A 26,064-nucleotide genomic window follows, 5' to 3' on the forward strand; every position below is an offset into this window, starting at 1 on the left:
ACAGGGGGAAAAGACAGGCTTGGAGCATGGCTGTGAATGACATTTAAGCTGGGTGGGTTATGGTGAATTCTCAAAAGAGTGTAGATTTAAATAATGACAGAAGAGAACAAAAGCTGCTCAAGCGGGTCACTGTTTGTAGGCTCTGTGAAGAAATCTTTCCACAGAGCATTAAGACAGCTCCACAGCTTTGTTCTGAGCCTGCATGCATCAAGCAAGACATGGCTTATGTGGAGAAAGTCCAGCAGTGGGCAACAAGAATGAGTGCAGCTTCTGAGGAAAACCTGACAGACAGCATTTGTTTAGTCTGGAGATGAGAAGATAGAGGAGCAAGGCAGGGGAAGAGGGATTGCAGCAATAAAAGTCTGCAAATATGTGAGAGGTAGGAGCAAATAAGGAAATAATATGCTCTCTGTGACCGCTGCAGATAAGATGCACCAGGCTTAAAACCTAAAGGATTTAGGCTGGCTGCTAGGAAAATGTGACTCCCTGCAAGAACAGTAAAGATGAGGAATAATGTGACCCTTCCATCTCTGAAAAGCATTAAGACCAGAAGAAGGACCCATTGGTGAGGGATGATTTACTCACACCCCACAGCAGGGCTACGCAATTTCAGAACGCTCCATATAAATCCATTATCTGTGATCCACCACTCTGGATGCAAAGGCCATGATGTCTGGGGGATGCCTTTCTCCTGGCACCTCAGAGGCCCCATGCTGGTCCCACCAAGTGCTTGCTCAGCTCCCAGAGCCAGTGCCTGCAGGACAGCCCAGCAGGGCCTGCTGGGGATCAGACCATCTGGGGTCCTTGCGTGGGGCCTGGCAAGGCAGAGCTGTGGTCCCTACTGCCAGGCCCCATGCTGGGTGAGGAGAATAGCTGACATACCTTCAAGGATCTGGAACAAAGCAGAGGCCAGGCCCCGCCAGCTGGGCTCATCCCCGGCATTTCTGAGGGGCAGCTGGCTGCTGCCTGGCAGAGGAAGGAGGGCGAGAAATTCCTTTCCTGATTGTGAACATGGGGGCCCATCCTCTGTGGCATGATGTGTTGCTACAGTGAGGACCCTTTGCAGGCTAGAATGCTCTATTTCTGCCTGGAAGGGTATTTTTCTCATCTCTGGAGGCTCAGGTTTAAGTCAAGGCACAAGGGCTGTCATCACAACCACACTTTGCTGTGTTTCAGGCTAAGGCCAGACCTTGTGCCCCAGGCTGCTCCACTCTGCTGCACATTAGGTGCCAGAGAAGCAGTGTGTCCAGCAATGGCACCAGGCAGCTGTGGAGCATTGCCACCCGCTGCTGTCCCGGATAGACTTCGACAGATGAGCAGCCAGAACAAGGCAAAAGGAGTAAGAAAAAGGGAGGGAAAACAGCTGAAAATAACAAGAGCTTGCTTGGAAGTGGTCACAATTTATGCAGCAAATTAACAGCCACAAAAAGCTGTGATTCCCTGGAAAGCTTTGCTAATCCTTCTGCTATCATTAGCTTTTGGCTATGGAGCTTGTTTGCCAAGTCAGTTTTCCAGCTGAGAAGATGTTGGGTTTTCCTCATCTGCTCTCATGCACAACACCTGTTAGAAGCAGAGTGCTCCTGTGAGGGCTGAGTATGGAATAAATCCTGTCATCAGGGCGAAGGCACAGGCAGTGTACCTTCCAGCAGACCCCAATGATACTGTAGGGGATTTCCATCCTGAGCAGGATTTCAATTCCTGTAGCCCTCCCCTGGCATTCCTTTGCTTCCCATTCCATGTTCCTTTCCTTCTTTGTTATTGCTGTTAGTTGAACCTCATCAGTATCTTACAGCTCCTTTGTACTCATGGCATGACAGAGAAAGGCTGTGTCACACACAATCCACATGAAAGAACCATCTACCATAACACACTGGGGGGTTGGACAAAGCTTGGAAACTACATGAGACCTGAACCTTCTGCACCATTACACAGTTCAAGCTGTCAGGATTTGAATCACAGTTATGAAAGCAATCCAAAGTGTCCTGGTGTGCGTCCTTCTGCCTTGCCACCTTCTTATGGGAAATGGGGTCAGGAAAATCAGATTCCTTTGAGCATTTGTGATCAACTGGAAACTGCTGTTCACAACACTCAGAAGCATCTGCACACAGCTCTGCTATTGAAACATGCTCAACACTACCACATACGATAGAAAAGCAAAGCCACAAGGTTCCTGCAGCACAGCAGTGAAGGGACCCAGGGCACTCAGCACTTGTAAGGTGGAATGATACAAAGATGGTAACAGATATTCAGAAGGTTATTTATAGGGAAAAACTCACCAGTATGGATGTCTTCACTGGGAAACACTGAAGCAATCTCCAAGAGATGCTGCCTTAGTGGTGGTCAGCCCTTAAATGAGGTCTAGAGGAGGTGGAGTCAAGCTCCACCCCTTCCAGGAGCACAGCTAGATTACTCTCACCTGTGCTCCCACAGCTGACCTGACACTTGCCTCAGCTGATCAATCAGAGGTTCAAGCTGTGATTACCAGTTTCCCATACAGCACTCAATGCAGCATCATCCTGAACAGATGGAACAGAAGGTTCCAAGGATGTGTGCTTTGGTCCCAACTGAATGACATCAGCAACACACATGTACATAAAGTGCTTTATTGCAGTGTCAGAATAAAGAATTCTCTATGAAATCTTGTAGAAATAAATTTCATATATATTATATATTAAAAACAACAACAACAACAAAAACAACCCAACACAATGAACTTATGGAGTGGAAGGTAAGAGATTCATCACTTAAATAGCCGTGGGACGGACAGAATCTTTGATGGCATATAAAAATAAACACTTGCTTAATGTCTACTTGTGATGCTCTGCAGAGCCTCCCGGTGTGTAAGGTGCTAGTGCAAGGGAGGAACAGCACTGCTGCATTTTTTCCTGTTCCAGTTCATGCCCGTATCCTTCCAATCCACAGGGGCAGACAGGCAGAACAGCCACTTGGCTTTCAATCAGATTTTTGTAGGGGCCCAATGCAACAAACGTTGCTTTCTGCCCTTGGGTGGTAAGCACATTTATTGCAGAAATCATATAGTTTCCTTTTTGTGGGGGTTAGACTGGCTGATATCCCCAGCATAAACATGGGAGGGTGCAATACCTGGGTAACGGTCCTTACTAGGACTGCTGCATTTGAGAACAGTGAAACAAACTGGCTGAGTTACTGAAAGTCTCTTTCTAGATAACTATTTGCAGAAGTCTGCCTTCCATGCGCAGGTCCAGTACTGTCCACCAGAAACATGTGGTTAACATGTCTTATGGGAATTAAGTTCTTCTTAAATAGAAGACAACAAGCTCATTCTCCCACAGCTCAGCACATGATTTATTTGCTTCCATTACTAACGCTTCCATACCTGTCACTGAGCCTCCTCGCACACATCTCAGGATCCCAGAACCAATACTGCAGATCACTGTCATCCCCTCTGGACCATCTCCTTATGTATTATCTCTTCATGGGAAGTTAGGGAGCAAACAACCGCTTCAGCTAGGGAGCATGTAGTAGTGATGAAAGTTTACCATAGTCCGGGTCTCTATCCACACCTTTTGGTTGCATCTTTCTCCTTACATGATGCCTGCCATCTTAAAACCACACACCTTTTGGAAAATGGACTGCACCTGCCTATATTTTGATGGCACCTACAACTGGGGTCTGTGGATCTAAGTGTGAAAATACAGCTAAATAATTCAGCAATAATTTCACTAATATTTGTGTGTTACCAGCAATGAAGTTCTATCTACCGATGTCTATGGATACAATATTCCACTAGTAACTGAGGCAAGAGGATTGAGAGATACTCAGCTTATATGAGATAGTCCTCGAAAGACTCCCCAAAGAGCTACTTGACTATGGATGTTCACTCATTCTGAAGAAGGCTCTTGGAATTAGGACAGAACTAGCACAGGATGGCCAACTCAGGGCCAGCCAAACCTAGACAGACATCTTTTGGTCTGACAGTGTTCTGCAGAAGAACATGGAGTAACCAACTAGTTCAGACATGACTCCAGTCTTCTTCCTGTTTGCTTGAATTGCTCTTTAATTTCCTCTGATGTGTAACATATGCTAAATTAAAGTTGAGAACAGCTTCAGCCAATTTCAACTACTGGATGTCCAGAAATCAAGGTGCTCAGCCTAGTTTTCCTGTGGGAAGTTCGGGAGCTCTGGAGTTCCCAAAATTATGATGGGAGAAACTGCCAAGAACCTGTGTAAAACTGAAAAAATGAATAAAAAAAGGCAAGACCAGAGTGGCGATGGGGACTGTCAGGATTTGCAGACACCATGTACTGACACTACTAGCATGTTTCTTCCTCATCTGGAACAGTGTTTGCTTGTTCAGCAAAGCAGCAAGCTCTGAAAGTAGCAGGGTGCACCCAGGACATGCTTCTCTGGTTTGTCTCTTAGTGAGGGTCTAGGCAAACACCACATAGAGAATGCATTCAGAAGGACAAGAGATGAGCAGCAAACTAGAAAGGGCAACACTTCATGCTCCCAGCAGTGATTTATCATTTCATTTATCCTCATCACTGTAAGAAATTCGGCTCTGAACTTTTAGCTCCTCTTTCAGTAACAGCACCAAATGGTGGCTTGGCTGCTGTGGGTAGGAAATGTAGGACTTTCTATGCTGGGCCATATTACACTGGCTTCCAAGCACTGAAGCCTGCAGGGGAGCCACCAAGGATCTGAGTCAGAGCAGGGCTGGTGATGGAATCTGCACAGGTGCAGACAGCTTGCTCTCCCAAGCACTGAGGCAGAGGCTGCAATGCAGACCTGTGTGGTTCTCCTGTGAAGAACTATTTCAAAGGTTCATGTCTCTCACACTTTGGCACCATGTGCTACCTTTAGCAGCCAAAACTACAGAGATAAGGTGATCTTGCCACAGAAGCCTATGTGGCCATTCACCCCCCTGCCTCATATACACTCACCAATCCACAAAACCTTGTCAAGCCTCCACCTTTTTCTTCCCATTTGTAAATGCAAATAGCCAAGGAGAGGGGAGGCTCCATTCCACATACAGTGCTGGGACAGCCCTGTCCCTTCAAGAAGGATGATCCCCTCTTGTAGAAGAGGCCAGCATGTGCCAGGGCAGGTGCACCAACAGGACCAGGCAGCTCTGCCTGCAACCAGCCAGCTCCTCAGATGCAGCACGACACCAATAGGAACTGAGGCCACTCTACACTGCAGATGCACACTCACAGCTTGCATTGCAAGACCCTAGAAAAAGTACAAGGGAGCAGACCCTTTCCCCCTGATACCAGCCCCTGCCTCTCATCCCCTGCACCCCAGCTCTGCAATGCCCAAAAATGTGCAGTGTTGGTGGTCTACCCCAGGTGGCACAGCTGGGGTTACACAGTAACAACCTCCTGCACCCTAGCAAACCTGCTGGGAGCTGAGATGCCCCACTGAGGTGATGAGACCCTGCTCCACTGGGCCCCATGAGGAGCCCGCCAACAGGGCTGGGTCTCAGTTGTGCCCCAAGGGAGGGCAGCATGAGGGATGGCTCCAGCCCTCGCAGCATGGGTAAGGGCAGGATGTGTCAGCAGCCAGATGCATGGTGGTCCTCTATCTCCTCTCAGCATGGCTGTGGCTAGTATTCCTTGGCCTCCTGCAGCTGGGAGAGGTACTCCTCCTCGGCCGGGTTGTCTGCACACTGCTGCCCATTGTTGGGTGGTCGCACGGCATGGTAACGGCTCCAGTCACCCTTGCAGAGGATCCAGGGCAACATGTCCACCTTGTAGTGCAGCTCTGGGGAGAACTCAGTGCTGATGAGGTTGGGGACGCCGGCACCCTTTCCCCGGGTGATGAGGCGAGTGTGCTCATCATAGCAGCAGTGCTGGGCTGCCAGCGTCGTGCTGTCAAGGGAGAGCATGGAGCGCAGGCAGAAGCGCGCTGTTGGCTTGTAGATGTCCAGGCGCTCCTTGGGGCCACTGGCATCTCTCCAGCGGAAGCTCTTGCCCTGTCGCTCATCCCGCAGGTTGACAGCACTGTAAACAGCCTCCAGCGGGTAGGAACAGGGACAGCTGGGCAGGTCTGTCAGCACCTTGCTGAGATACTTAGTGAGGAAGTCGCTCTTGCAGTTCAGCCACTTCTCACAGCTGTCCACGTCTAGGAGAGAAGGCAGCAAAAGGGTGAGGGCACAAGCACCCCTCCTTGCCCTGCCACTGCTTGTCTGCAGCCTTGCCAGCTCCACCAGGAGACCCCACAAAACTTGGCAGAAGCCACCAGGCCCCTTGGAGGGGAAGGCCAGCAGCATCCCACCATGGCAGAGCTGCAGGAGGGTAGGCTGCAAGCTGGCTTCAACCACTGCAAGCCGTGGAGTAGGATAACTTTCATCACATCCTACCTGGCTGCGGGAGACACCGGGTGTCCCAGCATTGCTGACAATACAACATAGCTAAGCCTGCACATGACAATGTAAGGAGCAAGGTTTGGACACCAGACCAGGGAACCTTTGGGACAGCCCTCCCCACCAGCTGCATCTTCCCACAGGGTTTTGTACAACTAGGACCCCAGCATGAGAACAAGGCAGAAGCTGACCTGAGTTGAACAGCTCTGTGGTGTTGTTGCTTCTGAAGGGAGTCTCTTCTGTAGGGAAGACTATTTCTCCCTCTGCTCCTTGAGAAGGGGAAAAAAAAACAACAAAGAATCACAGAATGGCTTAGATTGGAGGGGACCTTAAAGATCATCTACTTCTAACCCCCTGCTGTGGGCAGGGTAGCCATCCACTAGATCAGTATGCCCAGGATCCCATCCAACCTCGCCTTGAACATCTCCAGAGATGGAGCTCACCAGGGCAGCGTGGCAGGTCACAGGTTCTTGACTCTGTTGCTGTGCAGGCATAGCCACAGGACCGGGTCCTCTTCTGGTTGCCACTGCCACAAGTGATGCTGCAAGGGGACCAAGGGCTCCATTCCTCCTCATCTTCATAGTCTGCATGTGGCACAGGACAGGCAGAGATGGATGAACCTTACAGAAAGCTTCAGCAGGAAGGAGCCAGCAGCCACCCCAGATATTCCTCAGCTCCACCTTGTTCCTGAGATGCCATTTGCAGGGACATGGGGCCACCTGCAGTGTCTGGACACATGATGCCCAGAGCAAACCCAGCCCTCACTGGCAGCCCTCAAGCCAAAGCTCTCATTCTCACAGCTTTGCTTATGGCCACAGAGACCCAGCCAGGCATCACTGCCCATTCCCAACCTCCGTGGTGTTCAGGGTCCCCTGTGCATGGGTGCTCACACTACAGTGAGACAGGGCTGTGTGTGGGCTGGGCAGGGGAGGACAGTGCTGGTCTGCAGTAACCGCGCTAAAGAGGACTCACCATAATTATATTTTTCCTTAAAGATCCAGTTCTTCTGACTAGGCCATCGCCGCTCCCAGTCATCTCCTACGCCACTGAGCATGGACTCCTCCTCCTCATATTCCGCAGTGTAATCTTCTTCCTCTTCTTCATCCTCATCCTCCTCATCTTCTTCTTCCTCCCTGTCCCCTACATCCATATTGTCATCCTCTTCTTCCTCCTCTTCCTGGTCAGTGTATTCCCAGAAAAGAGGCCAGAAGAGGTCTTTGTGGGACAGCCACTCAGAGGATGTCAAAGACCAGTCATTGCTTGTTTCCTTCAACAAGTCCATCTCCATTTCAGCCTGAGGATCATCCACCACTTCAATGGTTACCTGGAAGCCAGATACAAGGCAGAGTGGTGAGTTAGGGCATGGCTGATGGCCTAGCTGTGGGATGTCCTCTGGCATAAGGACTGCCTGAGGCCATAGCTGCTTTGGTCTACAGGACTATGAGCACAAGAGATCTCACTGTTGGAGGGACTAAGCAGGATCAGAGTGAAAGGCACTGTCTGTGGCAACACTGCAGGCTGGCCAATGGAGCCCATCAGAAGCCGAGGTGCTATTTGCACCTGAGAGAGTTGCCAAGATACCAAGACACACAATCACATAAAGCCATAGAAAGCTGCTCTTGAAAGTTTTTCTGTTAGGGAATCACTCAACCCACATCCCACCCAGCCCCTTGTCTCACCTGAATGTTGGGATTCTGGGCGCTCAGGTCAACGTTGGCCAGCCCTGGCAAGCTCTGCAGGTCCAGCACAAAGGGCACGCTTTCCTCCTGGCCAGCACCACTGGGCTGGGGCTGCACCGGGCTCCTCACTGTTTGCTGAGTGGCCCCGCGACGCCGGTGCCGCCTCGGGCCTGCCTGCCCGCTGCGCCGAAGGCCTCGTGCCCTGCCTGATGGTGGCAGCTCCTCGTCCCTGGCTGCACGGGGGTCTGATGAGGCAGAGACCTGCAGGGGGAAGAGGCAGTGAGGATGGCCTCTCGCTCACCCAGCCATCTCCTGAGGGTGGCCACTGCCCAGCAAAGCAGGATCTGCTCCTCTGTGCTGAACAGCTCCCCTGCCTCATCTCACTGCAGCATGGAGCAGAACAATGATTAACAATTAATTAACACCAAGAGGTCTGCGCTGTGCTGGGACCTCACTGCACTCAGGCAGCCTACAGGTCATCAGTCACCCTCTCATAGCATGTCTCTGCTGTCCCAGTCCCGGTGCCACCTGTCTTTCCACTTTGTTCTCCCTTTTTGGTTGTTTCTTGGTACCTGGCAATGGGTAACAGCAACTGTCGCTCATGAGCACACAGCTGCCACAAAGATTTCCCACGTAGAGAAATCACTCTGTGTATCAATACTAGTGCAGATGACTTAAAACTAAACCTGTGTTGCTTTAAGTAACTGAGATTTAAGATGCTGTCCCAAAGAGTATTGCAAGGAGGAAACAGAACTGTTGATACAACCAAACTGCCTTTATTTTCTTGGGAAGAATGCCCAGGCAAATACAACAAAGCAAACGACTTGTATGTAGTGCCAGTGACTGTCGCTGCCACCTCAGTGACACACGGAGCCCTGCCGCCCAGCCCCAAGTGGCCTGGCAGGAGTGGGCAGGGACCCCTGGCTGCTGCACAGCCGGGCTGACCCTGCATCCCCACAGCCCTCACCTCCGCACCAGCATGGAAGGGTGTGAATCAGAGGGATGAAATTGGAGATGGGAACAAATGGCAAAGCCCTGTCATGGCATGGGTTTCTCTGGGAATTTCCCTGGGGCCCTGCAGCTCCATACTGGGTGCAGAGGTGCCCAAAGCCCTGGCAGCTCTGCCAGCGGCATCTATTTTTGGCTGCCTGGATGAAACCTCCTTTTGTTCCCAAGCTCTGGGCTCTCCGCACCAGTCCAGACGAGAGTGGCGGGATTAACCAAGAGAGCGGCGTGCCCCTCCCCATGGGGGATGCAGAGAGGCATTTCTACCTGCAATTAGAGCCAGATGGTTTGGAGAAGGACTCCCCTCCCTTTCATCCTGATCACTGGAGCACTTCAAAGGCAGCTGGAGCCCGGCCAGGCTCTCATGAGCACACACAGCCTGTCCCCAGTCCTGTGCCCGCACATCAAAGCCCGCATCCCCCTCCCCATCCCCGGGGGAGGGAAAAGAGCAGCGGGGACACTGCTGGTCCCTTGGCTGCTGACCAGAGAAGGCTGGGTGCAGGGAAGAGCCTGTGACAGACTTCACCAGATGGGTTCAGAAGAGCAGCCTTGCTGCCCCTCCTCGAGGCCTCCAGCTCCTTCCAGCGAGATGGGGAAGGCTGACCATGGCCTCGTGTGCTCGGCAAGCACTGGCCACAAAGCACTGCCTGCAGCACCAGGCCTGCTCCCAGCTGTGTGTGCTGAATGCAGCCCCCGGGCACTGCACAGCCGGCAACCCTGAGTCGCTGGAGCTCGTGCATAATCTGCAACAAACTTAACAGGGCTGGGTAAGCTCCTTTCACAGAGGACCCAAACATAATACACGTGGAAACGAAAGTCTCTAGCAATGAGATCCGAGCTCACCCAAGGACATCACAGTGACTGAGCCAGGAGCAGACTCCAAGTCTCTAAACTTACACCCAGTGCCTAATTCAGATTTTACGCCCAAACAAGCTCAAGAAATTCAGAGTCCTGTTCCCACAGGGAAAATGTAGAAGTGTCACAGAAGAGCAGGCTGGGGGAGTGTTACTGGGCAGACAGAACTCCCTCTGCTCCCAGACCCTATAGGGACACAAAGGCACCTGCAGGTATCTGCCTGGGTGGCCCCACAGGTGACTCACAGAAAAGAAGACCTTGCCTGTTTGCAGCTAAAACAATCCTGTTTACAGAGCGTTTGCGTGGGATTTGTGCATGAGGTCATACCCAGCTTGTCCTCTCTAGCCCAAACCTGGCCATCTTGCAGCAAACCCAGCTGTCGGCAGCTCCCATCTCCTACCATTCAAGAGAGCAAGTTTGCCACCACACTTCAGAAATAGAGAGCACAGTGCCTGGAAGTCATCAGTGTCTCCTGGCCATTGCCCAGCTCTAGCCTTCCTCAGTGACCAGCTTGTACTAGCAAAGGAAAAACCAAACCAGGAACTGCCACAGCCCAGCTCCAGCTCCAGCTCCTCCCTTGTCCACATGACACCCAGTGATGTCTTACCTGGCTGGGAAAGAAACAGCATGTGGTTCCATTTCTAAACACCATGCTTAGGCTGAAGGCTATAAAAACCAAGAGGCAGGATCACATTTGCCTTCCTATCAGCCCAGGAGCTCTTCCCAAGTAATCCCAGCTCTCCCACGTTTAGGGTCACCTGAACACCTTGGGGCACAAACTCAGCACAGACATCAGGAAGTGAAAGGAACCTGTCAGCAATTCAACCCAGTGCCATGTGCATCTTGTACCTAACAGCGGTGACAGGGTATATGGAAAAGGTGTGGGGAAGGCCAAATGTTTTTAACAGAGATTAAAAGCCGATATGTACCCGTTTCTAGTCCAAACACCTCTATTGAAGTTGCTTGGAAATCTGAAAATGATGAAGAGAACAGCTGCAAAACAGTTCCAGGGGACAGAAAGATTTTTCCAGTGAAAGACTTGTACAATTCATTTGTCGGGTTAAAAAGATAGAGAGATCATTTGATTTCCTTGTTCCTTAAGGAAACAACCATTCAGGTACCAGGGACTCTAATCCAGAACAGAAACACATAATAGGAACCGATGTTTGTGAGTCAAAGCCAGACAAATGTAGCTGAAAAATAAGGATCATGTTTTGATGCTGTAGGTGACTAACCACAGGAACAAGCTAACAAGGAAAGAGGCTGTACCTCTTGTGACAGCCCAGCACAAGGTACTGGCTCAAACATACACAAGGCATCTATGTTGGGGAGAAACTCAGCATCCTGACTGTTTCTTCTGATCTTAAAATCTGCAACTTGGCTAAAAACCCTCTGAGTCTCTGAACTAACCCCGTGTTAAAAAAGCAGAGTAAAACCTGAAAGCATCAGATCAGTCCTTGTGCAAGGCTGCCCTAGGACAAAACTTTGCTGCTACCCATATCACCAAATATGTGCTCCCCCAACAGCATCTCTATAGGTGACAAAGGCTTCCAGAGTTCTTCATATGAACCCAGTGGTAGCACTCCTCGCACCTCTGCTGAGCAGAGCTGGTCTTTATTACCAGGATAAACCAAAGCCAAGAACACTCCAGTCAGTTCCCAGGGGGCAAAACACCGATGGAACCTGTACATGGATGCTATTTCTGCCTGCCCCCATCCCAAGCTGGTCAGTGGGAACATAAACTCATCTAGTTTGAAATCTGTGCAAGTGAGAGTCAGCTGAGAGGCAACATTCAGGTTATGCATGGGAGTGCTCCTGCACTCCTTCCATTCTGGCTACGGTCCTGCCTGCACGGAGGCTGTGATGCAAGTAAAAGATGGGACCAAGATCTCACAACTGCTCTACTCACCTGTCTGCCCAAGGATCAACTTGTGAGCTCTTTTATTTGTTTTGTTTTGTTAAATAATGACACAAGCAGCTCCCTTTATGTTCCGGGAGAGCTCCGTAAGTGCTCGTGGAACAGATGAGGCGCTTGGTTATCACTCTGGAGTGGGAAGATCCTGTTTTTAATGGACCAGTAGGAGCTGGCAGCAAACAGAGCCAAGCAGACAATTATTACACCCTCACGTCCATAATTTTCACAGTTATCAAAATACTTCAGATCATAAGGAAACATTCTCATTCTAAATGGCCATCTCCCAGTTGTCCCTAGGAGGGAGCTGCAGGAGGCAGCATCAAAGGCTGCCTCACGTCCCCCATTTATTGTCACAACTGTGGCAACTGCAGTCTCAGAACTCTTCCAAGGTCCGGGACTATAGTGTCTCTGATGCAGAGCCAGACCCAGCAGGGCAGACATAGAAACATGGCTGTGGGGAGCCAGGACAGCATGTGGCTGTGTGCAGGACCAAATGGGGCCAGCAGGATGTCCAGCTGGCACAGCCAAGGTGTCCCTGCAGCATCTGAAGCCTCGAGCCTTCCTTGCACCGAGGGACTGAGCTCACAGGCCAGCCCTGGCAGGCCATGCTGCAGGCGGGGGCACCTCACCCACAAGGCCCCCCCAGATCCTGCAGCCGCCCAGCTGGTCGGATGCAGGACAGAGTGCAATGGGAGCAGGACCAGGGCCTCTAAGGGACCAGGCAGAGGGGGACAGACAGAGCCACAGAGCCATACCCTCTGGTCCTCTCAGGTAAACCCCTTGCTCGGGCACGTGTTTTCTGTTAACATAGCTGAGCCGTAATACGCATAAGCTCTTAATGCATCTGACTGAGTTGCCATTAACTTGTTGCAGCTCTAAACCCCACGTGCTCCAGTATCCATTAACTTGTTCCAGCTAATGACATACATTTGTCAGCCTGGGTACTGCAGCCCTCTGACCGCTCCAGCTGCTGCCTCCTCCACCACTGCAACTCAGGCAGAGCCCCGAGACCAAAACCCCCAAACAGAGCAGAGCAAGTGTCCCCATCCCCCCTCCCCACAGCCGACGCAATGCAATGCAGATCCTGACAAGTAGCTGGGAGTTCCTTTTCCCAAGAAGAGAATGGTCCTGCGTAATGATGGCTGCCACAGCTCAGGACATATTCCTGGCCCAGCTGGGAGCACCAGGGTTCAGCAAAAGCAGCAATAACTGGGAGGAATGTACATTGTTTTGTCCCTTTGAAGCCATGTCCTTCCCTGGGAGACAAATGCAATCCACAGCCAAGAGCTACTCGGGGCTGCTGGGCAGGTGGGTCACCACCCTTCCAGTGTCTTCATCTCTGAGGTTCTGTACAGCTCCTCAGATCGACCCATCCTGCTGCACAAGGGACAGCCTAATGAATGTTTCCCTCAGAAATGATCTATTAATAAAGAAATCCTCGCACTTTTACAAACTTCTGTCTGAAATGGAAGTTTTTTTACACAGAAGCTTTGCCGCCTGTCCTGCCTCTTGGCTTTGGTGTTTTCATTGAGCACCGAGACTGCAGCTGCCACGTGCTTGGGAACACGGAGTGACCCAGCCTGCCTCACCCTGCCCACGGGGAAGTGCCAGGTGGGCGGTTTGGGAATTATCCTGAGTGGAAAAACATTTACTGATTCCATGGAAAGCAAAAGGCTCCTTCCTCCTTCCTAAGGCACCAGCTTGAAATCCTAGGTGCGTGCCCTACACCAGCACGCTCACGTGTCACAGCTGGGATGGAGGGGACTGAGGCTGGAGGCACAGCTGCCATCACCAGTCCTTAAGGTGTGCAGGAGCCCAACGCCATCCCCAGCGCTCAGCCCCAGCTCCAGCTGCTGGGGGGCAGTGGGGACTTTTGGCTCAAGCCAGCAGGAGCGGAGATGGGGGTGCTCTCCAGGAACAGCCGCTGTGCCAGGACAGGCCGGGCGGTGACCGGCAGAGGGGTTGCACCTAATCCCTTCCCCTCCATGTGCCTTTTGCAGGAACCCCTTTGATTCTGGCTGTGGGGCCGCGCAGCCCCGTTTGCACAGTGAGAAGGAAGGAGCCCCCGGTGGCGCAGCTCCCTTGCACCCAGCTCCCATTGTTTGTGCCCGACTCAGCCCCGGGGCGGGAGGGTTTTCAACTGTGTTGACTAAGATAATTTGGCACTTCTCAAAAGGAAATTTGCTACAAAGGGTAAAGTACCTCCCCGCGCACAAAGAGTCCCTTTCAGGGCGGAAGGATGCTTCAGTGCACGTTTTGTGCCCGCAAATCCGACCTCCGCCAAGGACAAAGCCAGGGACAAGAACGCTTAATTGCTGAAGAAATGAAAAGGTAAAAAGCACATCCGCAGGCAGTGACTGCCACTGATGCAGCCGGGCTGTCCGCGCAGTGACAGCTGCGAGGCTCCGGGGCTGCGGTGCCACCCAGACCCCTCCTGTCCCTGCAGTGTCCCAATGCAGTGTGCCTGCACTGCCAGCTGCTGAGGGACCTGGTCCATGGCCCTGCAGCTCCAGATCCAGCCGCCTCCTTCCAGCACAGCCGACCCACCTGGCTTGGGAGCCTTCTCTCTACTTGCAGTGCCAGGCACACACCCCCTGATGCCGCACTTAATTCCATGTGCTCCTCCAGCCTGGGCTCCCAGCTGCCTGTGATATTGATCAGAGCTGCCACAACGACTTTATTCAGCAAGCAGAACATCTCAGAGCACAACTTTCATCCCAAACTGTTCCCCTCTGCTTCTCTCACTGCTGGATGCAACCGATAAACACCAAGCACTGTTCTTGTTTCCTTACTTTCACGAGCTGTTACACCAGGAGCTTCACAAGCCCACGATCTACAACCAGCACAGCCCTGACGCTGTTTGGCATTTCTTCTGTCACCACCTTTTACCTCTCATTGGAACAGCTTTGCTTGCGGCCTAAAACAGGGGAGCTCCAACAGCACACTGCTGGATCCCATGGCACAGCGGCACTGCAGGAGACACTGCCAGCACAGTGCTGGTGCTGCTGCTGTTACGGGCACCCTGTGCACAGCTACACACAGTGGCTGTATCAGTGAACACAAGTTTGCTCACTCCTAAAGCTTGCTTTCCCCTTGCGTTGGAGCATCGCTCATTGCATGCTTCCTAGAAGAGCACTGGAACTGATTTGTATCAGTCGGAAAGAATCCAAACATCCACCAACAATGCTCAAAGCCAATATTTGGGAATCCAGGGAGTTTATCAAAACATATTTTGCATTTAAACCCCCTGACTTCAGAAACAAACAAGGCATTAAGCAAAGTGACGAGCTGTCCCCACAGGGACACCAGCTCTTCCGACCACTGTTACCCAAACCTGGAGCGTTACACGTGAGCTGGGGACAACACCGTGAGCTGCTGCGGAGCCGCCCGTGCCCGTAAATCACGCTTTGCTTGTTCTTCCTGCAGCTAAAAGACTCTCTAGCTCAAAAATGTGACAAGGGCCTTTTAATTCTTCTACATCGCTTTAGTCCAGAAGGGCGACTCGGGCTCAGCAGAGATTATAAAAAATCCCATTTAAATTTAAACGGAGGAAAAAATGTTTGCTTTATTTAAAGACGTTTAATTAGAATAAGTCATCGCTCGGTAATTGTTCCATGGCTGTGGCCGTCCATCTGCCCCACTCCATCACTTCTGTTTTTCTCCTGCGGGCCCCTCCGTCCTGCCCACATCTGCAGGGCATTACCCACAGTGTAACCAATACTCCAGATGTGGCGGCCCCGCTGCCATAGAGACCGGACCTATCGGCTCTGCAACACGAACCATCTGTGCCTATGACCCAAAATCACTCCGGCTCTCCTTAACCACCGCACTACTGCGCTCGTGCCGTCTGCCGCGGCTCAGACCGGGCAGGACCGCTCTCAATTCATCACGGAATCATCACAGAACCGTCTGAGTTGGAAGGGACTCTGAAAGGTCACCCAGCGACGAACGCTTTTCCCCACGTGCACCAGGAGCGGCGGACTCCGTCTCCAAACGCATCCCTCGCACATTAGATCCTCGGCACAGCGCTCCCCGTTCCCGACCATCGCACGCCGTACCTGGGAGCCGCTCTGCTCGCATTACGCCGCTGCTATGAGGGATACCCGCGAGCAGCCGCCGGCAGCAGCGGCTCTGCCCCGCAGCGGCTCTGCCCCGCAGCGGCTCTGCCCCGCAGCGGCTCTGCCCCGCAGCGGCTCTGCCCCGCAGCGGCTCTGCCCCGCAGCGGCTCTGCCCCGCAGCGGCTCTGCCCCGCAGCGGCTCTGCCCCGCAGCGGCTCTGCCCCGCAGCGGCTCTGCCCCGCAGCGGCTCTGCCCCGCTGCCTCCCGAACACGCAGCCGGGAGGGACCGGCAGAGCCGCAGCTCCGCGTGCCGGGCCGGGCTCCCCGCTTCCCACCTGGGCCCCCGCCCGTCAGCCCCGCTCACCTCGGCCAGCTTGGAGCTCCTCTCCCGGGGCCCGCCGCGCTGCCTGCTGACGGGCAGCCCCCGCACGGCGGCCACGAGCGCTGTCAGGAGGACGAAGCCGAGGACGAGCACCACCCTCCCGCCCGGCAGCGGCAGCGGCATCGCTCCGTGACTGCCCGGCAACGGGCACGGCGGCCCTCGGAGGGAGCGGGGAAATCAACCGGGAGGGAAACAAAAACTAGAAAGAAAAAATTAAAACAAAAAAAAGGGCAGAAAAAAAGGAAAAAAAAAAAAGAAAAAAAAAAGCAGAAGTGCAGCCGGGTCACGCCGGGCTCCGCCGCCGCCGGGTTCGCCTCCCGGTGCCGCCGATGCTGAAGGGCAACTCCGAGAGCTCCGCAAGTGCGTGCGGGAGGGGGGAGGAGAGGGCTTCGCCTCCCCACCCCCTCCGTGCCCGCGGCACTCTGATTTCTTCCTCTTCTCCTCCTCCCCCACCGGAGTCACTCCCCGGGGCCGCCGCTCCTCTGCCGACGCCGCGGGACGGCTCCGGGACGGGCCCCGCCGCGCCTCCGCCCCGCTCGGGGGCGCCGGGCTCCCCCCGGGCCGCCCCCCCTCGCTCCCTCCGAGCGCGGCCCCCTCCGGGGCTCCGCCGGCCGCTCCTCCCCTCCTCCCGGCGGCGGCACGGCACGGCATGGCCGCGGGGCCGCCGACGGGCTCTTTTCCCCGGCGCTGCCTCGCCGCCGGGCCCGGCCCGGGGCCCCTTTGTTCCGCGGCGCTCCCCGCCGCCGGCTCGACTCCTCGGCGCCGGCCCCGCGGCACCGGGCCCTGCCCCGCGGGGGAGCCCCCGCACGGCGCTGGGCCGGCCGCGGGTCGATGGGGCCCGGCCCGGCCGCGTGACGCGAGGAGGGGCGGGAGCGGCGCGGAGGGGACACGGAGCGGGGCACAGTGCGGGGCACGGAGCGTCCGCCGGGTTCGGGACGGGATCGTGCACAGAACGGACGGTGCGAACGGCGCCGCTCCATCCGAGCGCACAGCTCGGCCAGCGCTGCAGCCCGCGTTAAGGAAGAGCACGGCAGAGCTTTTCTTTTTAAACTCTTTATTATGCAGAACATAGAATATAGTTCAATGGAGTTTTCTTTTTCCAAGCGGTATTTTTTTTCCCCTCCAGTTTTCTTTTTAAAACATGCATTTGTTACCTTTTTAAAGCTAATGTACCATCCATTTATCCTTCCCCTGCCCACACAGCATCCAACCTCACGTTAATCCCCGGTGTAAAAAAAACTAGACATCTGGCATAAAATATTTGGGGGGTGGGGAGCCCGTTTAAAAATTTTATCTAAAATGTCTTATCTACAAAAAGAATCCGATCGATATGTACATTATAGCAACACGGAGGCATAAGAACACAGTGCAATTCAGGATTAAGTGCCGTGACTCGGTAATGCTGCCCAGGGGCTCGTGGAAACGTGGGCCACCATTGGCTCCGGGCTGACGGCCCAAAGCCTCAGGCTCCAAGTGCTGCTCACCTCTCGCTGCTCTGATAGCAGAAGGCTGGGGCTGCAGTTAGCTCAGCACACCGTTAGGGGGTAGCAGAAACGCTGTCTGGACAGCATGAGATTTGGCAAATTAAAGTAAAAACCAGCTGCTTTGGTGCACGTTTTACATCACCGAGGGTATTTCTGAAACTACACCAACCTGTGACATAACTCAGGTGAGACCCGGTCCCCTCCTACTGAAATCTCCGCTGGCTGCCATTGCTGCTGGCACCCCCCACCCTCTCAGCAGCCCAGGGTCAGTCACCCATGTTTGCTACATAGGAACATCAGTGCAGAGCTGCACTGTTTTTGGCCTTCAATACACACCTCCCTGCTCCTTAACAGCTGCTGGCTGGGCTCAGAAAGTAGAGCTAGACCTTCCCCTCACAAGGAAACAGGAGCACATATTGCTTAGCTAAGAGCACAGAGTATTCTTATCTGGGTTAAAATCCACTGCATCTTCCAAGGTCGGTTTTAATTCTTCATACCAAGAGTCACAGTTTAAGGCCTTCAACACACACCACAGTCGTCAACTCCTACACCCACCCCTTATGGGGATGTAAACAGCGTCTGCACCAAGCACCTCTCCTCAGTCACAGCACTCACACAAACATGGCTGTGCTCTAAATTCACACCCCAACCCTTGAACAGACAACTTGTGAGACAGGGAATGCTTGCAGGAACACAAGCCATCACAATGACACATGAGGTTCTGGGTCTTGTTTTTGCCCTCTTAAAGCTACTTTGGAGTGACACAGGCCATACAACTGGTGCTTCCCCAACTGGTGTCCAACACCAGGTGCAGCACCAAAGCCAGCAATTCCCCTGCTGAGGGATGAATACGAGTCATTCGCTGACAGCTCAGTGCTTCACCACCACTAGAACATTTCACAACTACCTCTGAGCTCCAGACAGAAGCTGTGAGCCACACAGACCCCCCTGAGCTTGGCTTTCACAGGCTGGGTATGAACTGCAGCCATTTTTCACTAAACAGATTATTCAGCACAGAGTAAATGTGCACAAGTTCCATTCTGTGATGAACTGAGGGAGGTCATGCACCCCAAATACAACGCTGCAAGATGTTCTCTCAGATGAAGCAGACAGCTCATGCCCACAGCTTTCCTTTAACCTCTCCTATGGTCTGTCTGAATAGATAATATGGCTTCTGGTGAGAAGATAGGAATAAGTAAAGGACATTTTGGAGGTAAAGACATATTTGCACAGAAGTATTTGATTACTTGGCATGGAAAAGTTGGACAGAAGTATCCCTTCGGGGCACTGAAGCTGCATTCCTACCTTAAGGATCCTTGTTCCAGTACTCATGAAAGATCCCCGTACACTGACAATTACTGATGACCGACCACCCCCTTCTCCAACCCCGACGTATCAGGAAGTCAGATTTCCTTCATCCACACAGCACAGGGCTGGATCACCGATTTCACTGGAACACTCCCCTTTCCTGTTCTATGTGAAGGTACAGCAGGTTCCACTTCTACATTCTTCAAAGAGACAGAAAAAGTGGACAGATGATGCAATTCCTTCACTAAATGACTTCATCACCTTAAGATGCTTGGTTGGTTCACTCCTGAGACTTTGCCTAAAGCAGAAGCATACTACACCACCAAACCAAGAACCAGAATAGTTCTAGAGATGCTACTTCAAAGGGGAAAAAAAAACAACACAGAAACTGAAAGAGTTAAATACACCGTATACACATATTATACATAAGTACACATCTTGTGTAAAAAAACAAAAGCAATTTAAAAAAGCAGCCCTGAATACTTGGTTACAAACACAAACAGGAAAAAAAACAAACACCCACCCGACTTTGTTTCCACTCTGCTAAAGAACTAAGGAAAAAAATTAGAGAATGTATGAATCAGGCTCCTCAAGACAAAGGTCTCTCTGATTTGCAAAGGCCAGATTTAACAAGCAGCAGATCTCTCACTCTTCACTGATGCTGGGTACTAAGAGCCCCTATTTTCTTACAAGAATAGGATCAGCAGCTTCTGAACTCTTCACTCAGCTCAGCAGAGGCAAAATCTTTCTGGCTAAGTTCTCTAGAAAGGTACAGGGAAGGTAACTATTGTGTATTTGTGAATAAGTTCAGACAACGTACAGTACAGGGCAACATCCTTTGTTCAAAAGCAGCCTTCATTTTCTTTTGAATTTTGTCCCTCTTAAGAAATACCAGGAGTCATTTTCAATTAGAATGTCTCAGAGAAGTTGGCAGGGACTGGAGTCTATTTCTCAAGTAGCCTTTTTTCCTTTGTGATCTCTCAAGATTGGATCTTTCCTTTTGTCCTAACAGTAGAAATGAATGGAGACAGATTTCTAGTCAGTACATAAATATCAGACCAGCAGTCCTCCCTGTACACCACAGTGACAGTGTGCATGCTGTAGGCTTGCCTACCACAAACCAGTAGTGGTCTGCTCCTTCACCCTTAGGAGCAGAGTGTTTCAATAGGTGTGAAATGATTTTCCTGGCTTTCAAGCTTGGTGAATTTTTTAACACAGAAATGCTGTATGTTAGACTTACTAATTTTCAGGAGGGGTTTTATCAGGTACCAGAGTTTGGCAAAACAGGTTCCCCTGAATAACCGCCTCCTGGGGATGTTAGGGTGGGAAATGTTGCTCTCCCAGAAGGATGTGGCAATGAAATGTAACCGAGCAGTTTGCAAATGCGACTGACTGCCTAATGATTTCTGAAATGTCTTTGAAACCTGGAATTCCAAGTCCTACGCAGACAGCACAACACAGCAGAAAAATACTGAAGGGCTGAAGTTTAACATGAACACAGCCTCCTCAAACAAGTGCAACTGGACAAGCACAACTGGAATCCCAACACGGCGACTTATAATTTTAGAACGCGGACAGTTCCAGATGCATTACATAGGAGTTATTGGAATTATTGAGATTTACTCAGCCATTTTCCTCCTATCCAAAAATAAGCTGCACTAAAACTGTATTTCAGGAACAAGATTAAGACTAGAGACTCATAGGATCTGCTGTAACCCATCTCTAACTTAACGCATCATGAGGTTCAAGTTGGCTGACCACGCTGCAGATACAAGCATGCTGTAAATCTCAGAAGGCTCAAAACAGTTCCCAAACTGGCTTATGTCTGAGTCAGCTGGTTTTGTCAGCTCAAGCTGTTCCAGGATTGAATCAACAGTATCAGGAATGGAGCCTGGAAGGAGGATTCATTTACTGACCTCCTCTTGTTCCCTGCTACAACCAAGAAAGGAAAAGAACAATTCTTTGAGGTAAAACTGCTTCAAGTCAGAAAGCAGGTCATCTGCTGGAATGTTAGAGCTTGTCCTGGGCAGAATGCAGGTGAGAAAGGCCCAATGTTTAAGTAAGCTCACGTAACTGCAGTTTACTCTGTGGCTGAGCAAACGAGATTACTTCATAGCTAGCAAGGCTGCACATGCACGTTACAGACTTCTTGGGCTGCACACACACCTTGCTCCAAAGGCCAGCAAATCAGCATTAGGGGACTGAAACAGAAATGGTTAACCCAAACCTATTCTGAAACAGTTTTAATTCTCATCTAATTAAACTTCTGAAATGCAACAAGTCAAAACAGTGTTTCTAATTTCAGCTATATTGACACATGAAAAGATCTATAAAAGTGTGAAGATACTGGGTAAAAGGGAAACCAGTTCTGCTTTAATCAACAAGATGTCTTTGCAGAACTACTTGTTTCCAGTGACCAAAGAGCTCTTTTCCCTGTTACTTGCAAGAATGAACATAAAATAAACTTATATAAACACCACATTACTTTGAACTGCAGCCTGCTTTAAGATGAAGAATTTGTTTAAAAACCTCTGCAACTATCTGCAAACCCATTCTAACCAAACCCAAATTACGCAATGCTGAAGCATTACTATTTTTGCAGATAATCTGTATATCTGGAATGGGGAAGGAAAAACAAAACACACCAGGAGCTATACTGCAACTGATCTCAGTCGTAATAATTCTGGTATCACTCAAACAACCCGTTTTGCTCACTGAAAGAACTCAGGACGCTATGACTACGTTAAAGACCATCTCCAAGGTGCGCTAAAGCAAAGGTGGCTATTCACAACTTTGATCAGAGCAGGACAGCGTGGAATTTGGAGAAACAAAAAAAAGAGATTCTCAACAGCTACTGCCTCAATGAACATTGATTTGGCCTCAGTAACAGAAACGTAAAAAAGTAGCGATCCCAAACTAATTGCAATTGTGAAGACATTTGCTTTTCAGGGAAGGCCTACATAGACATGATATGCAGTTACCTGCTGAGACTTTGCTGACTAGCTGAAGCATGTGATACAGATCCAAGCTGTTCATACTTTCCGCATAAAAGCCTCGCACAACAAGAACATCTCATACATGACAAGAAACAGTGAATTAGTGTGGCAGAGGGTAGCAATCACTCTCACAGATCTGCATGAGATAAGTAGTTCTAAGCCATCGTGCAGAAGTCCTAGACTTAACAGGAAGCAGAACGCTTGCTATAGTTCACTTAATTCCAAGAACATCTTTCCAGAACCTAGCAGCTACTAGATATGCTTATTTGTGGTTTTACACTAGTTCTAAGGCAAAGTAATGTGAAGATGAGAAACCAAGAAAGCAATACACATTTAAACCTCTTTAAAAAAAAAAAAAACAACCCAAAAAACAGAAATATGTCAGACAAAAGACAAATCATCCCCATTTTAAAATTCACTAACAACAACATCGCTCCATCACTTACCCTATATGAAGAGGACAATTACTGTCAAAACCAGGAGGCAATCTGGTATCCATACCAGGAAGGAAAAGAAGTTAGAGTCCCAGAAGTCTTACTGCCTGTGGCTTGTAAAACTGAATAATGTTTGGGAACAATGGTCCTGTCAGTGCCATGTCAGCAACACATTTATTTTAAAAAAGCTATATTCAAGTTTTAAACAAGTAACTGCAAAAGAAAAAAGCTTTGGTTGATTATCAATCTTGTTAAATATGTCAAAGTTAGCAATCAACAGTTTCTCTAGGAAGTCTCCAATCAACAGACAGGTCAGCTCACCCCTCACTACAAGTTCAGACACCTAGCAGTGACACTGGAAATGCTGCCATGCCAGCGTCACACATGCTCACAACATCTCAGCTAGCATCTGGGAGGCTACTGGTGCATAACAAAATCTGAGCTGATCAGCCACAGCCAACGTGGATAGCTATGAACTTACTGAGATAAATAAATAAAAAAGCAACATGAAGAAATAAAGCCAAGCACCTCTAGGGCCAGACCCTGAAGACACATGAATCAAAGGTTTTCTGTTGTTTTGTTTTTTTAGCTTCTCCTCTCTCTATTTACAAAATGCCATTTAGAATTGATGTGGCCACTTCAGTATTGTGAGGAAATGTCTTTTACACTAAGCAGTCATAAGTGTGTTGTTCACAGACTGTGGCCTGCATGCCACAGAGTGTCCCATGGGGTGTGTCCCTCCCACCAAGGCATACGGAGAGTGCTCAGTCTTCTGTTTCTTCATATGTAGTCTCATCAAATGGCCGGTCCAAGAGAGGTACCAAACGGTGACGGGAATATTTCAATTGCAAAAGGTCCCCAACTTCATTGATTTCTTTTAAAGCCTGAGAAAGAGACCACAGTGTATCAGCAGGGGAAACAGATGCAAGAAAGCTATCAGCACATCTTCCTTTTTACATGCCCACAGACAAAGTGGAAATTAACCGGACTAGGATTATGTAGCTTCAGGTATGCACAACATTTTTGTTTGTTGTTTTAATATTTGTCAGCCTCCAGACCAAGCGAGTGGCACAAGTAATTTCACCAAGAGTGACTGCACATACCTGACTATTCCAACTCCAAAGCATGAATATAGCAGACAGCAATACTACCCTTATTTTCACTGTCAGCCCAATTAAAGCCATGCCTGTCCATACACAGATCAATTGAGAAAAGCATTCCTCTCTTTTTGGGACAGAGGGTGTGGGGGGGAAGGGGTTAATATAGCTGAAACAAGAAAATGTACTTGGAGGTTTGATGCACCTTTTTTTACAGTATGAAAATACTGTATGTGTTGGTACTACTGAAATACCATACCTTTTTATATTACAAGACAGTGAAAAAAAAAAACCTATTTTATGCTAGCAGCTTTCCTTGATGCATTTTAAAATATCTGTATTTGATTAGATTGAGTTGCCCAAGTACAACTAGAGATGGAATAAGTATTGTACAGAATGGTTTTTGTCAAGGAATGAAAAGTCATTCTGGTAGGATCCTAAGCATTTTTCTCCACCTGGAAAGAAGCTCTCTCTAACTGTGGCCATAGAGGAACACCTAGCCTACTGGTGGTCATGAGCACTGATAACGAGCTCGCAAAACCTTTCACCGTATGATCCGAATGCTAATTATATGAAGTTCTCCAGAAATCAAGCACCTGCTAGCATAAGAAATGAGGAAAGTCCCTGCTCAGATAATCATGCAATCTCTTTGATAAGATGCTGGCTCACAGTAGAATCTGTTAGAAGTCAGACCTTAAGCTTCTACCTCTCTGGAGACCACCCCTGGAACAAGGTGCTAAAAATAAGCCAGTTGCTGCAGACAAATGTGCAACAGTATGTCATGCTAATTATCTATCTCATCCATGGTGAGTGACAAATATACATATAGAAGACGACTTTCAACTTAAGTGAGATTTTTGAACTCCAAGGTTGGCAGTCTGCACTCCCTTACGTTTCAGATTTGTTCAGATAGAAACTTTCAGCATTCCTTCAGATTGCCACTAATTCAACAACAACACTCCAGTTTTAACATGTTCTGGGTCAAATGCCTGTCTCTTGAGAATAGCTGGCAGATGGAGGCTAATATCCCTACATGCTTTTCCTTCCTGAATGAACGGTCCAAGTTCCTATTTCTTTAAACAACAGCCCCTCATGCTTGTTATATCTGGCAGCAAGAACCTCTCCATTCTAAAATCTGGGGGAATGACAAGACCAGAAGTTGGACCTCAATAAAAACAAAACCAAACAAGAGCGTGGGCACAGTTTGCCAGAGCTTAAAGTAAAGACCCCATATGGAAACAATTTAAGGTTAATTTCTGTTGAAAGAGTCTGTTAACTGTTATTCTTGAATGCAGATTTAGGATTTTATTAATTTAAAACAAAAAGAACCATGTGACTAACAAAGACTACAAAGGAAATGGCATTGGTGAACTCCAATTTCAAGAGAGTGTGATACATATTTTTCATCACTAAGAAGAAAGCACCAACCCACAGGGATGCAGGTTATGAGGGACCACACTCTGATCCTGAGCCAAATATTCTTAGGCAAGGAAGTTTTATTTACATAAAATGGTTAAAATTGTAACTGAGAACTGTTCCCCATCACATGGTTTTATTTAATAAGAACAAGGAAGCATTACAAATATCAGTATTCATAAGACAAACTTCTCTTCCCCATGCTCTGTACTCAGATTAATTTTGTTTACAAAAAATGCCATAACAGCATTGGTTAGTATCCATGCACACACGCAATGGCTACCAAGTTCTCTGTACCACTGACTTGTGGAAACTGTGCCAGCTCTCTCCACTTCTGCTCACTTCATTTTTTTTTCCTCTTGGATATTGTTGCCACAGTTCAGCAGGGGGAACCGATCTGACCGTTGTCTTAATTACTGGCTGCCTGAAACTGATTCTGTTTCACTGTGTCAGCAGAAAAGCAGAACACAGTCACTGACACAAAGACTCGCTACTTATTAACTCCACTTGCCAGTGTTCTGGGTTCAGGGCATGCAGTCACTTCAAACTTTAAAGCAGTTTATGCCAACTTGGAACAAAGCCTTCACATTCCAAGCGAAAAATCAACATTTCTTCATTCACTTCAAAATTCATACACTTTGTCCTGGATTAATTTTCTTAGGCAGACAAACCCTAGTATATTAAACAAGCATTTCTCTTGGTTTGGAGCCTTTAGCATCTAGAGATATACTCTAGAAGTGAGTCAGTCCACAGAGCTAAACACACAAAACTTTCAGGTAGTTCTACTGATACAGAGCTGCACCTGATATACATACCAAACTGTACACATAACTGCCACACTACCCTTCCTAGCAAACATGAAATCAAGAAGGGTCATTTCCTGCTACTGATGTAGAAATTGTGTGGAAACTAAGGATTAAAGGCTTAAAACTACATTTTTGCTGTTGCTGTTGATCTGCTGGTAAGCGTTTGCTTAAACTACAACTCCTATTTGCTGTTCACGTTACGAAGTGTCTCCACCTGATCATACCTGGGCACAATTTCTCCTTCATAATTCTACAATAACTACTCCCAACCACCTTCTTGTCTGTA

The 26,064-nt window shown here is 49.6% G+C and overlaps 2 protein-coding genes across 3 annotated transcripts in view; both read right to left on the reverse strand.

Moving 5' to 3' along the window:
- Positions 1-2,587: 2,587 nt before the first annotated feature.
- On the reverse strand, positions 2,588-17,068 carry ISM2 (isthmin 2). 2 transcript variants are annotated; one of them, XM_015865229.3, is made up of 6 exons: positions 16,220-17,068; positions 8,023-8,283; positions 7,316-7,667; positions 6,787-6,927; positions 6,535-6,612; positions 2,588-6,102 (listed from the first exon to the last, which is right to left on the reverse strand). In XM_015865229.3, the coding sequence occupies exons 1-6, from the start codon at positions 16,358-16,360 to the stop codon at positions 5,585-5,587; spliced, it is 1,491 nt and encodes a 496-aa protein (XP_015720715.2). In that variant the 5' UTR covers positions 16,361-17,068; the 3' UTR covers positions 2,588-5,584. The 2 variants fall into 2 exon arrangements, with proteins under 2 accessions (XP_015720715.2, XP_015720716.2); XM_015865230.3 differs by having other exon boundaries at positions 5,438-6,102; positions 6,535-6,606; positions 16,220-16,843.
- Positions 17,069-17,274: 206 nt separating this feature from the next.
- SPTLC2 (serine palmitoyltransferase long chain base subunit 2) overlaps positions 17,275-26,064 on the reverse strand; it is a 57,870-nt gene continuing 49,080 nt past the window's right edge. The window contains exon 12 of the mRNA XM_015865192.3: positions 17,275-23,343. Within this exon, the coding sequence (XP_015720678.2) occupies positions 23,224-23,343 (120 nt within the window). The 3' untranslated portion in view covers positions 17,275-23,223. The remainder of the gene's footprint in view (positions 23,344-26,064) is intronic.

This window comes from Coturnix japonica, chromosome 5 (assembly GCF_054131305.1).
Source record: "Coturnix japonica strain WE chromosome 5, WE-NBRP24, whole genome shotgun sequence".
Classification (NCBI taxonomy): domain Eukaryota; kingdom Metazoa; phylum Chordata; class Aves; order Galliformes; family Phasianidae; genus Coturnix; species Coturnix japonica.